This window comes from Papio anubis, chromosome 12 (genome assembly GCF_008728515.1).
Source record: "Papio anubis isolate 15944 chromosome 12, Panubis1.0, whole genome shotgun sequence".
NCBI classification, from domain to species: Eukaryota; Metazoa; Chordata; class Mammalia; order Primates; family Cercopithecidae; genus Papio; species Papio anubis.
The window spans coordinates 65,946,958-65,959,750 of NC_044987.1; the positions used below are offsets into that span (position 1 = coordinate 65,946,958).

The 12,793-nt window shown below is 37.0% G+C and overlaps 1 protein-coding gene across 1 annotated transcript; it reads left to right on the forward strand.

Moving 5' to 3' along the window:
* The first annotated feature begins 5,042 nt into the window (after positions 1 to 5,042).
* LOC101004397 (olfactory receptor 2AG1) lies at positions 5,043 to 7,008 on the forward strand. Its single transcript, XM_021926149.2, has one exon. It carries the CDS (start codon positions 5,162 to 5,164, stop codon positions 6,107 to 6,109), a length of 948 nt encoding a protein of 315 aa, XP_021781841.1. The 5' UTR covers positions 5,043 to 5,161; the 3' UTR covers positions 6,110 to 7,008.
* The last annotated feature ends 5,785 nt before the right edge of the window (positions 7,009 to 12,793 follow it).

Sequence of the window (12,793 nt, forward strand, 5' to 3'; positions counted from 1 at the left end):
GTTCCCAAGGACATGACTTCCTCTGAAGCACAAACTCATTTAGCTGATTGCTGATGTGACCTTTCTGCCTGGATGGCTAGTAAGCATTTTACTTTTAATCCAAAACTTAATATTTGACTCGGTCTGCTAAAATTTGTTCATACCACAGTTTTTCTTGTTACGAAAAACAGCAGGCTGGGTGTGGTGGCTCACACCTGTAATCCCAGCACTTTGGGAGGCTGAGGCGGGTGGACCATGAGGTCAGGAGTTTGAGACCAGCCTGGTCAACATAGTGAAACCCCGTTTCTACAAAAAATACATTAAAAAAATTAGCCAGGTGTCGTGGCATGCACTTGTAGTCCCAGCTACTTGGGAGGCTGAGGTGGGAGAATCGGTTGAACCCACAAGGCGGAAGTTGCAGTGAGCTGAGACCATGCCATTGCACTCTAGTCTGGATGACAGAGTGAGACTGCATCTCAAAAAAAAAAAAAAAAAAAAAATTCTGAAGATGGATGTTGGTGATGGCAACACAACAATGAGTGTACTTAATGCTGTTGAACTGTACACCTTAAAAATGGTTAAGGTGGCCCAGAGATAAAAGGATGGTTTAGCATACACATCAAACAAGGTGATACATCATATCAACAGCATGAAGATTTCTTGTAATCTTATATATTTCAACAAGGTAGACGTGTTCTAACATTAACTATTCTTCAAATGCCTTATGAATCCGATTCACTATCTTGCAAACTTTCTTATTAAGTTAACATATATATCATTTTATTTTTGTGGGCATCATATTTGTAGCTTTCCAAAAATTATATTTTGACACAAAGACTTTATGACTCAAGGTTTATGACTCACATGTCTGACAAAGAAAATTTTTTTTATGTTTTATAAACTGTTAAGTGGGAATTTTCATATCATTACCTATGATGACAAATGAGTATAAAAGGGCTTAGAGATTAAAAGCTATATTCCATAGTAAATAAAATAAATGTTTATAATTTACATATCTCAAAAAAATTTCAAGCAATTTTGTAAGAACATTTTCAATGTTACCATGTAGACAGCACTTAATTGTGATAATGTTTTCAGTCTCCAACTCTAAGCATATATACATATATGTGTTTTCTTAGATGACCTCCTGTTTGGAATTGTACCTCCTTCTTTATCTGCATGAATAATCCTGTTTCCTTTACAAAACTCTTCTTTTTTCTTTGCATGTTAATTGGGAAAATTTGAAATGTAAGGCCTCAGGCAATATTTCATTCATTTTGAGTTAAAATTTAGAAAGCCTATCCTATATAGCTTAAAAGAATGCAAAATGGAAATAAAATTGGGAATGCAAAATGGTTCAGTCAATATGGAAAAGTCTGGCAAAGTTTTATAAACCTAAACATACACTTACCATATAACCAATCAGTTTTACTCTGAGGTATTTTCCCAAGTGAATAGACAATTTATGTTCGTGTCAAAACCTGTACATGAAAGTTTATAATGGCTTTTTCATAATCAACAAAATAGGAAACAACAGAAATATCCTTCAACTGGTGAATGGATAAACAAACGATGATAGATCCATACAATTGTATACTATTCAGTATTAAATGGGAAAGGACTGCTAGTACGTAGATACAAGAATATAGATGAATCTCAAACATATTATTCCAAGTGAATGAAACTAGAATCAAAACCTTTGATGTCATTTGTATGACATTTTGGAGAAGACAAAATAATAGTGACAGTAAACAGATTAGACAGTTGGCAGGGGCTTGGGAGGGGGAGGGGAGGAATACAAACAGGCACCTGAGAATTCTTGTGGCTGATGAAACTTCTGTGTCTTGATTATGGTGGTGGTCTCATGACTTCATACATTTATCAAAACTTGCAAAACTGTATACTAAAAAAGGTGAATTTTACTGTATGTAGATTGCATTTTAATAAATAATGAAAAAAGGAAATTATAGTGTTAAATAAATGAGTATGAAGCTTTTAATATTCTGCTTCTACAGACTTCAAGTACCCACAGGAAAATTCCACTCATGTTATGATTTTGTGAAGAATTTTAGTTTGACTCTTTAAAAAATATAAACATTTTATTTTTCACTAATTAAACTTGCCTATTCACTTATTGAATCAATTTCTAAGTTCATTATTTCTCCTTGTATACATTTTCTAGGTGCCACTTTTCTCCTTGCTGAAATTATTTTATTGGGAGTGTTTGGGGATAAATACTTTTCAATGTCATTTTTAATTTGTCCTAATTCATTAATGATGGCTCAGCCATGCCTGGAATTCTAGGTGTGCAGTTACATTTTCTCAGCACTTTTTAATATATTTCTCCCTTGTCCTATTGCTGCTATTGATAGTCCGCTATTATCTAGTTGTCTTTACTTAGTGGGTAATCTGTCTTTTATTTTTGGGAGAATATAAGTTGTTTTCATTGATATTGATACTCTACAAGTTCAGTACTGTATGAATTCCTTTTTGTTTTTGTGCCCAATACTTGGAAAACTGTCTGCTTACTCTTTAATATCACTGGTGGCAGAACACGGTAACACCAAGACATGTAAGCCATACTGGATTGCCAAAGGTCAATGAGGGGAAGACCTCACATTTACAGACTCCTCAGGGAGCAGTCATATTGAATAGGAAATGGTCCAGGGTAAAAGAACCATAAAGAAGGAAGCAGCATGCCACATAAGTAAGGAAACCCACCTTATATTCTGGGACAGAGGGCTGGCCACATAAGGAGTCTTTATGTCCTGCTCTATTTAGTTAATTTAGAAATGAGCCATCAGTGCCTCCCTTGTGGAATAGAAATATAGAGCCTAGGTGCTTATTTAGTGAAAGAAGAATACAGGAATACCAGGCGAGGAAACACAGCCACGAGGATTAATTGTCATCCTGATCCTGGGCCAGCATTTCCAGGGAAGCCATTTGAGTTGAGAGGATAAGTCCCTTGGAACATAGGGGTACAATAGAGGGAAGAGATCATGGATCAGAAGACAGGGCAGCCTCTCTCAGGACAAGGCTCTGGCTCACCTTTGGCTCCAGGGAAAGTAAGGCAGGGGACGATAGAATATCCTTTGGGCAGCTCTTTCAATATTGACTCAATATCTACTTCCTCCAGGATGCTGCAGCTTTTATCTTTGCTCCCTGACCCTAGCAAGAATGAAGGAAAGTCTGAGTATCTGAACCCAAGAACTCAGTCTGGTAACTGCTCTAGGGCTAGAGGGGCTCTCTTCCTGGGAACCTGTATAAAAGTAGTTTCTACTAGTGTTTCACAGGTGTGAGAACAGGAAAGTAATCTTCTTATGTAGGAAACTACCCAAATTCTATATTAGCTGTCTGTCTGCATCCACTGCTATCTCTAGGGTAGACCTGCAGATAAGTGGAAGGAATAGAAGGGCCCTGATATCTGATCTCACTCGGACTTTTCAGACACTTAACCCAACTTTGCAAAATTAAACCATCTGAACACTGCTGAAGAAAGCTGCGTCCTTTCTGCCCATTTCGACTGGAACATCCTTGAACTTCAAACAATCCCTAGGAAAATCTGCGTGGTCGCACAGCTAGGCTTCTCACCGCCTGAGGTAAGGACTTTGTATGTTTTTCAGGGAATGGTGTGTCTCTAGGTAAGCTGAGTAGGAAAAACGGAGTTCAAAGCATACCCTAAGAATGTAAACTACTCGTTCTGCCAGATTCCCTAGTATAATGTTTGGGCTTCATAGCTTGTTCCAATTTGTCTATTCTTAATTTTCTGAACCTGAAAAGAGAACCAGTAAGGACCATGCTACAGCCCAGGCATGGGTATCTGCTTCCTGGTGGAAATTGCAATACTTGTCTTTAGACCCTGTGTGCTCTGCTGGCTCCTGATAACACATTTTTGCATCTATCAGATGATGAATATCCTAAAGGGCCATCTAAAAAGTGATGATATATCCATTTCATGTTCTTATACCTTTTAACCATTAAGGTACTAATGGCCCCATAAGAGGCCAGTGGAAACCAGTGAAATATGAAAACACAGATGCCATAATATGGGGAAATGATTTACAGAAGGATGCTTCACTTCAAAGTCTTTAACTGCATGTTCAGAGTTGGCTTTATCTATCAAGTTTCACGATGTACACAGACTCCTGTCAATCTTAGGGCCTTGTCCTTCTCCTTGGCTTCTCCGTGGGATTGGGTACCACGACGTCAACAGCTGCTTTCTGGAAAAGGAGTTCCTCCCTATCCCTGTGGTCCTTCCATCCAGTTTAAATGTTCTGTCCCTGCAGGAGGGACAGTGAACATCTGGTCAAAGGCAGGAGAGGGGATAGAATTATTGAGCATAATTACAGCATATAACAGATGCTCTCTTGTTCCCTTTCACCATTTCTCCCAAACACAAACATTCTGATCTTCCTAGGAAGGACCTCATATGTTATATTTTGGAGCCTTTCCAAGCTCACATCTTAATGTAACCTGTTTTAAATAAACATGTTTGCATTGACCCTAAAGTATTTAGCTCTAAATGCAACATTTTCCCAAACATGACATTCTCTTGTCTCAGTCCCTCATCCCTTCTCTCTCAAGCTTCTGTAGAATGTGTGGCTTGTCAAGAGAGGTAACTAAGGTGGACAAGTTTTAGCCTACTAATGAGGCTTTCATCTACCGCCTTGAGTACTGCAAACAAATGTGGCTCTAAGTTCTATGGAGAAAGAAGTGGAAGTGCTTTATTGAAATCCAGTCTCTGTACCTGTTTGGAATTTCATATCAAAACAAGTCTATGATGAAAACTGACTGGATAGGTACAAAGATAATCAAGGATGTGTGCAGCAGAATATTTCTTTAATCTTAAGGGAAAGGTAATTTATTGTTTTTGGAAAGATAATGTATTGTTTTTGGAAAGATACATGTTCAGGTTTAATGTCCTAAATAAGATTTTATGTATGACGTCTTAATGTTTAGTTACTACTGTGATGTCTGTTCTCCATTTAGATGGAACTTTTATCAAAATACAATGAGAAGTCAGACATTCAGAAATCAAGAGGCAAAGTCAGTTATCAGTGGAAAGGGTATCATCTCAGTGGATTCATGTCCTAAGGAGCCTCTGATATTACAAAACTAGAGTTAATCTTAGCAAAAATTCGTGGATATCCATCTTGTTCTAGGTGATGAAAGAAACCGCAGCATGGAGCTCCAGAACTCCACCTTGGGAAGTGGCTTCATCTTGGTAGGGATTCTGAATGACAGTGGGTCTCCTGAACTACTCTGTGCTACAGTTACAGTCCTGTACATGTTGGCCCTGATCAGCAATGGCCTGCTGCTCCTGGCTATCACCATGGAAGCTGGGCTCCATGTGCCCATGTACTTCCTGCTTGGGCAGCTCTCTCTCATGGACCTCCTGTTCACATCTGTTGTCACTCCCAAGGCCCTCGCGGACTTTCTGTGCAGAGAAAACACTATCTCCTTTGGAGGCTGTGCCCTTCAGATGTTCCTGGCACTGACAATGGGTGGCGCTGAGGACCTCCTACTGGCCTTCATGGCCTATGACAGGTATGTGGCCGTTTGTCATCCTCTGAAATACATGAATCTCATGAGCCCAAGAGTCTGCTGGCTCATGGTGGCCACATCCTGGATCCTGGCATCCCTAAGTGCCCTAGTATATACCGTGTACACCATGCACTATCCCTTCTGCAAGGCCGAGGAGATCAGACATCTCTGCAAATTCCCACCCTTGTCGAAATTGGCCTGTGCTGATACCGCTAGATATGAGCTCATGGTATATGTGATGGGTGTGACCTTCCTGATTCCCTCTCATGCTGCTCTACTGGCCTCCTATACACAAATTCTACTCACTGTGCTCCATATGCCATCAAATGAGGGGAGGAAGAAAGCCCTTGTCACCTGCTCTTCCCACCTGACTGTGGTTGGGATGTTCTATGGAGCTGCCACATTCACGTATGTCTTGCCCAGTTCCTTCCACAGCCCCAAACAAGACAACATCATCTCTGTTTTCTACACAATTGTCACTCCAGCCCTGGATCCCCTCATCTACAGCCTGAAGAATAAGGAGGTCATGGGGGCCTTGAGGAGGGTCCTGGGAAAATACATGCTGCCGGCACACTCCACGCTCTAGGGAAACCTCATGGCTAGCTTCCAAAATTCCTTCTCCTGAGAGTCAGAAGATTCATGCTTTGAATCAAAAATTAATGGTAAAACCAATACAGTGCAGAGTATAGCATGTAACAGAAAAGTGGATTTGTCAAATTATCTTTAAATCTTCTCTCCATGAAGTAATTTGTAGGGCATGATTTACACTATCTAAAATTACTCTTCGTTCTATTTAAAATTTACCCTTTATTTTCCCAGGAAGGTACTTAGTTAAATGGGTTCCCACCTTGGGACATGACCGTTAACCTTGGAAGTTTATATTGGATCAGAGAAAGGAAAGTTTCAAGTGGGTGGCCTAAGCAAAACCCAAACATCAAAAGGGGAGATGTCTTGAGATTTGCAAAAATTTAGACCAACTGACCTTACTAAAAGGCTATATAGACTTCTTGTCTAATGCCCCGACTAGTAGTAGTTTGCTTGTATTTGCATTGTACTTGGTCTTTTTTTTTCCTTTCTAAACTTCAGCCGTAGGAAACACTCCAATGAATGTCTTTGCTTGTTTGCTTTTGCTTGTTGGTTTTTGACATGGAGATACCTTATAGTTCCTAAAATTCAATTATTAATAAAGTGAAGAAAATAGGAGGTGAAGGTAGTCCATAAGCAAGGTTCACAATAAACAACTCTGCTTATTTCTTGCTAATCAAAAAAAAAAAAGAAGCAAAATAGTGATTTTTCCAATTATCCAAGGCTATCTTGTAACATTCAAACCATTTCAGTGTTCAGATGCATAATGGGTGTGGATATTTAAGTCAGTGTGTCTGTGTGTTTGCGCTAAAGAAGGGGAGGACAACACAATGCATTTTCACACCAGCTTAATTATGCTGCACTATTATTAGTTTATAAGTCTGAGAATACTGAAAACAAAAGATGTGAACAAAAGCTGTGAGTTGCATTTTGAAGATTAAAAATAATATAAAATAATATGGCCAATTAAATGACACTCTTTTGGAGGATATTGCTGTTTGAAGATTCGCAAACACTTTTTAAGTCAATTCCTATAGTAATTTAAAACAGTAACTGAGACTAGGTTCAGAAAGTATAGTAGTATATCACGTTTGGAAGGCAAGGCTGAGTAGAGAGAATTCCTACACATATTTATATTAATTTCCTTCCATTTTAATACAGACATGCATTTTACTGAGTTGATGTGTCTGTGTAAAACAGATTTTTTTAACCTACTAGCATATAGTTATTTTACCTATATTATATAGTGGCAGTATACAGCGCTGCAAAGAGTCTAGGTTCAGTTATCAGTGTACAGAAGTTAGAATTGAATACACCCCACTTATTTCTGTAATTTTTAGCATATGACTTAGCCTGTTTGTGCCCAAGTCTGTAAGTCTGCAAGTTTGCAAAGTGGAAATTGACATTAACAATAAGACCTACTTTGTAGTGTTGTGAGGATTAAACAAGTTAATAAATATAAATATAAGGGATCTTTATATTTGTAATCAGTATGTGTCATGTAATAAGTGTTTAATAAATCTAATGCCTACAGAATAAATGGCCCTGGAAATACTGTTGAGTGATGGTATAACGTTATATCATATGGATGTTTTGTAACATTATTAGCTATTTTATCATTGTTTTACCTTTAACGTTGCCGTGTGTGTGTTTGTGTGTGTCTCTGTGTGTGTATGTGTGTGTGAAATCAGTAATGTCAGTCTCTTGGATGTGTGACCTTTTTTTCAATAGAAAATTCCTATGAGTGAAATTACTCAAACCAAGGTTAAAAATCTGTTTAATACCCTTGATATGAAAAGACAAATTGGTTTTTTAAAATGTTAAATATTTTGTATTCTTACCAGCAGCATGTAAGTGTACTTAACCCACTACATAGTTTTTCATGTTAAATTTTACATACAAGTAGTCTTCACTAACTGATAAGGTATAAAATTTGCCTATTTAAATTTGCTTAAGTAACTTGTTCACATTTTTCTTACTGATTTGTTGAAGTTTTTTTACAGGTTAGGGACATGGAGACTTTGTTATATTTGTGGTAATAACTTCTTTTCAATTTGTTATTTGGCTTCTAATATCTGCATGGCAGAGATTTTTAGACAGAGAAATATTTAAAATATTTGTATAGTGAAGGATATCTTTCATTCTATGTTTTTTTTTTCCCAGTGATTTTTACTGTTAGGATATAATTTTCTATTCTCATCGATGTCTTTGCTGTCCATCATACAGTTCAATTTAGGTAACAATTTATATATTTTATATGTTTTGTCACACACTCTGCAATTTATGTTTAACAATAAATGTCAAATTTATCTTTACATGTGAAAATGGTGACGTTTCAACTTTTGTCAAAGCTACAATTTTTCTAGTAATATTTTAAAGTAATCCTTTCATTTTCTATTATTTTACTACCTTCATCAGACATGTTCTAATAAGCTATATTTTGGCTAACTCTTCAGTTCTAGCTTCTTTCTCTTCTTTACTCCTTTGGAAGACATTTGGTTCTATCATTCACATCTTAATAGCTCACTGGTAATTTGATTGTGAATATATTTAACTGATAAATTAATTTGCAGTTTGAGCATTTTTACAATACTCAGCCTTGCCTTCCTGAACATGGTGCATGACTATACTTCCGGAACCTAGTCTCAGTCAGTTTTAAAATGACCATTCTACACCATCCTTCTAAGCTGATGCCTTGCCTCACTCTTCACTGGAAGAGAAGCAGTTGGCTACAAAGCCCTCTTCAAATCTTCCACACATCTGTGCCTTCACGTACACTTCCTGTTTTCCCTCATTATAACTGCTTGAACTCGGGAGGGGGAGACTGCAGTGAGCTGAGATCGCACCACTGCACTCCGTCCTGGGCAGCAGAGTGAGATTCTGTCTCAAAAAATAATTAATAAATTAAAAAAGTAAGAAGGATTTCCATGACTCCAATCCCCCTTAGTAACTGTAGCATTATTTTCGGCTTCTCTTCACAGGGAAAGAAATACAAAGGGAATGTTTATGCCCATTTTCTCCTCTGCTGATCTTCTATTCACATCTTAACCCACTTTCAATCAAGCTATGGTCTCTTTCTATGGACCTGTTCTTTGTCAAAATTATCATTAATGTGCTAAATAAAATGTTCACCTCCATATTCTCCTCCATCAACCTTTCAGCAACATTGATGTAATTGACCACATCCTTCTGTTGGGAATTTTTTCTTCTTTTGACTTCCAGACACCACACAACCCTGACTTACTTCTTTAATCCCTAACATTTTTTGTCTTATTGGATTCCTTTTCCTTTCTGAATGTTTCCACATTCAGATGATACTAATATGGACTTCCCTGTCTTCCCAATCAAGAATCTGTTTCTGAGTAATTTCATCCAGTTACATAGATTTAAGTTCTGTCCATATGCTTTTGAGTCCCAAAGACCTCACTATTTGTATAATCCACAGATTCATATGTTTAACTGACTACTTCTCATGTCTAATAGGAATTTTAAACTTAATCTAAAGTATAATTTTGATTCATCCCCCTGCTAATCTGTTCTTCCCTCAATTTGTTCCACCTAAATCAATAGCATCACCATCCACCCACGTGACCAAACTGAAAGCTTAAATATAAACATTGTTTTCTCTCTTTGCCTTACCACATAAACAAGTAAATCCTATTGGCTTCATGTATACAATAGATTCCACATATGTGTATTTCTCTTGGTTTCCCTTACAAGTGTCTCAGTCCAAGTCAACATAACCTGTTTACTGTTGCTCTACGACACATTCCTAATAGGTCCTTCTTTTTACACTCTTGCCCCAAGGTAATCATTTTTTCCCCTCTTACACAGAATGACCTTCATAAATATAAATCAGATCAAGCTATTTTTCCACAGATGCCCATTATCTAGTTTCTGCCTACCTTTCAACCCACGTATGAAACTCTGTTCCCTGACACTCACTCTAATCTCAACCCATTGACCTTTTTGTTGTCCATCATACAGTCCAAGATTGCTCTTGCTTTAGGGCCAATTAGCAGCTATTCTCCTAGCCTATGATCTCTGTTAAAGCTTGTCTTAGTACTTCCCAGCATTTAGTTCTCATCTTAAATGTTAACTTCTCAAAGAAGTTACCAATGTAAGTAACATGCACCCAAACCAAAAGGCATTATGGCACATTTTGTTTTATTGTCTTAATTGCACTTACCATTATATTAAACTTTCTTTTTTTATATTTTAGTTTACTTGATTACTCTCTGACTTCACCCTCCAAAATGAAAGCTCCTTGAGAGCATGAATTATGCTTTGTGTTTGTCATCGTTTATCTCCATAAAATCTAGGAATACCTGTGGCATAATATCTACAATAACAATGTGAAAATTATGAGCATGAGTGTGTGTGTGTGTATCTCTTCGCTGAAGAAGTAGAGGACAATGCTATGCTCCTAATTAAAAATATTCAATATTTTTATTTCAGAATGTTAATCTTTTGACAAATAACTTATAAATTCAGTGTATGAAATTAAAGATCTCATGGCATATTCTGTTGCAATCGTTTTTGCCAAGGTCAATAATGACATAATTGACAAATTTAGTAGCCTTTTATTAATACACAAAACTCTCGAAACATTCAGAAATCTTTTCTAAAAGGTCTCTTTTCTTGTCACTCCTGACATGCCTTTATTTGGCTTCTCCTCCTGAATTTCTGACTCTTGCTGCTCCAGGCTTGATTAGCTACTTTTCACTTCCCCAGAAATGTTGGTAACTCCAGGTTTGTGTGCTGGATTCTTTCTATTTTTTTTTTTTTTTGTGGTGGGGTTTTGCTCTGTCATCCAGGCTGCAGTGCAGTAGTAAAATATTGCCTACTAAAGCCTCAAACCCCTGGACTCCTGGACTTCTGGACTCAAGCAATCCTCCCAACTCAGCCTCTCAAGTAGTTCTTTCCCATTATCTTTCTGCATCGTCACGTCTCATCCAGGATTGCATTACAGATTTAAATTGGGATCTTTTAATAATTATACATATATATTTGTGTGTATGCATGTGTATATATACACATATATGGAGAGATATATATATAAACACACACATCTCTCATATGTCTATACACATATACATATGTGTATACATATACACATATATGTATAATTATATATATGTTTATATACACATTATATACACATAATAACCCATGTGTATATGTGTATACACATATATATGTATATAAGAGAGAGACAGTGTCCATTTTCATCACTCTTATGATCTGCTGTAGGACCGGGCACTTGCATTTTAATGAAACCACCCATACATTTGGTTTTCTGTTTAAAATTTGCATACATCTTTAGGTGTGTCAAGTTGCATTTGCATTTATTTAACATCCAAATTTGTTTCTGTAGTCCATATCTCTTTCCTAAACTGCAGTTTTATTCATTAATTCAAAAGTCTATTTCTTGAGCAGCAACAATGGTTGTACACTTTATTACAGTAGTAATATAGAGATCAGCAAAACAGCCACATCCTTTACCATTCTTTGCCATGGAGCTTACAATCTATGGAAGGTTCAAACTTAAGCAAATAATTACATCCTTAATTTATATTAAAAGTTATCTTATTACCTAAAAAGCAACATACGTTTTTTAGTGTATTAAGAATCACCTTGAACCTGTTATAAATGGAAATTCCTGAGATAAACTGCCCCACCCTACCCTTTGCTGAGAAACATTTTTAACAAGCAATCTAGGCACCATTGTGGGTCATGTTATGCAAAACTACAGCCTACATTATGAAATTCAAATGCCTGTCCTATAGTTTCTAAGGCATAAAAAGTGCCCCAGACTTCCTTTGTCTTACCTTTATCTTCAGTTTTCATCACCATCTCACAAATCCTCTAATCTTCAGCTTTCTCAGAATTACGTGCTGGGAATTCTTTAGTATTGAACTCAAGGCACTTCTCAGTTTGGACCCTTTGTCTTACTTTTCAGCTTTATAGCTCACTACTTTTCTAACTTTACATGTACTCTTAGAAAAATTCTACCATTTGTTACTCTTCAAATGTGCTCTCTTTTCAGTTTCAGATATTGTTAAATTTAGAATCCAAGGTCATGTTAGAAATATGACACCCTGAAGCTTTGTTTTTCATGTGTATATCCCCAGCTTCATAAATGTACCTAGGATATATAATACGTGTTCAAATTATGTTTGGTAAATGGATGCAAGAAAGAAGGAAATGATTCCATTTGCCAGGATATGTTCTCATGTTTGTAATAGTTATAATTATTATTTATTAGTACTTTGGTATTGACATATAGTCATATTCCTACTTGTTTTAACTTCCTTATTTATAATAGAAGAGTGGACTGTTTTACTCCTTCCTTCCTCTTCCTTCCTTTCCTTCCTTCCTTCCTTCCTTCCTTCCTCCTTCCTTCCTGCTCCTCCCTGCCTCCTGCTCTCCTGCTCCTCCTGTCTTCCTGCCTTCCCCTTCCCTCATCCTCCCCCTCCCCTTCTTCCTTAGATTTCTTTTTTCTTTTAGACTTCCTGGTCTACCAAGGTGCCCTTGCTTTGAATAGGCAATTTGTTGAATTGATCTGAGAAAGATGTGTAGGAAAAGAGAAAAGAAAGTGGAGGAATGGGATGAAATGGAGAAAAAATTACAAGAAAATAACTTCTTTCCAAATCCTCAAATGGTCATCTATTTATTTTTACAG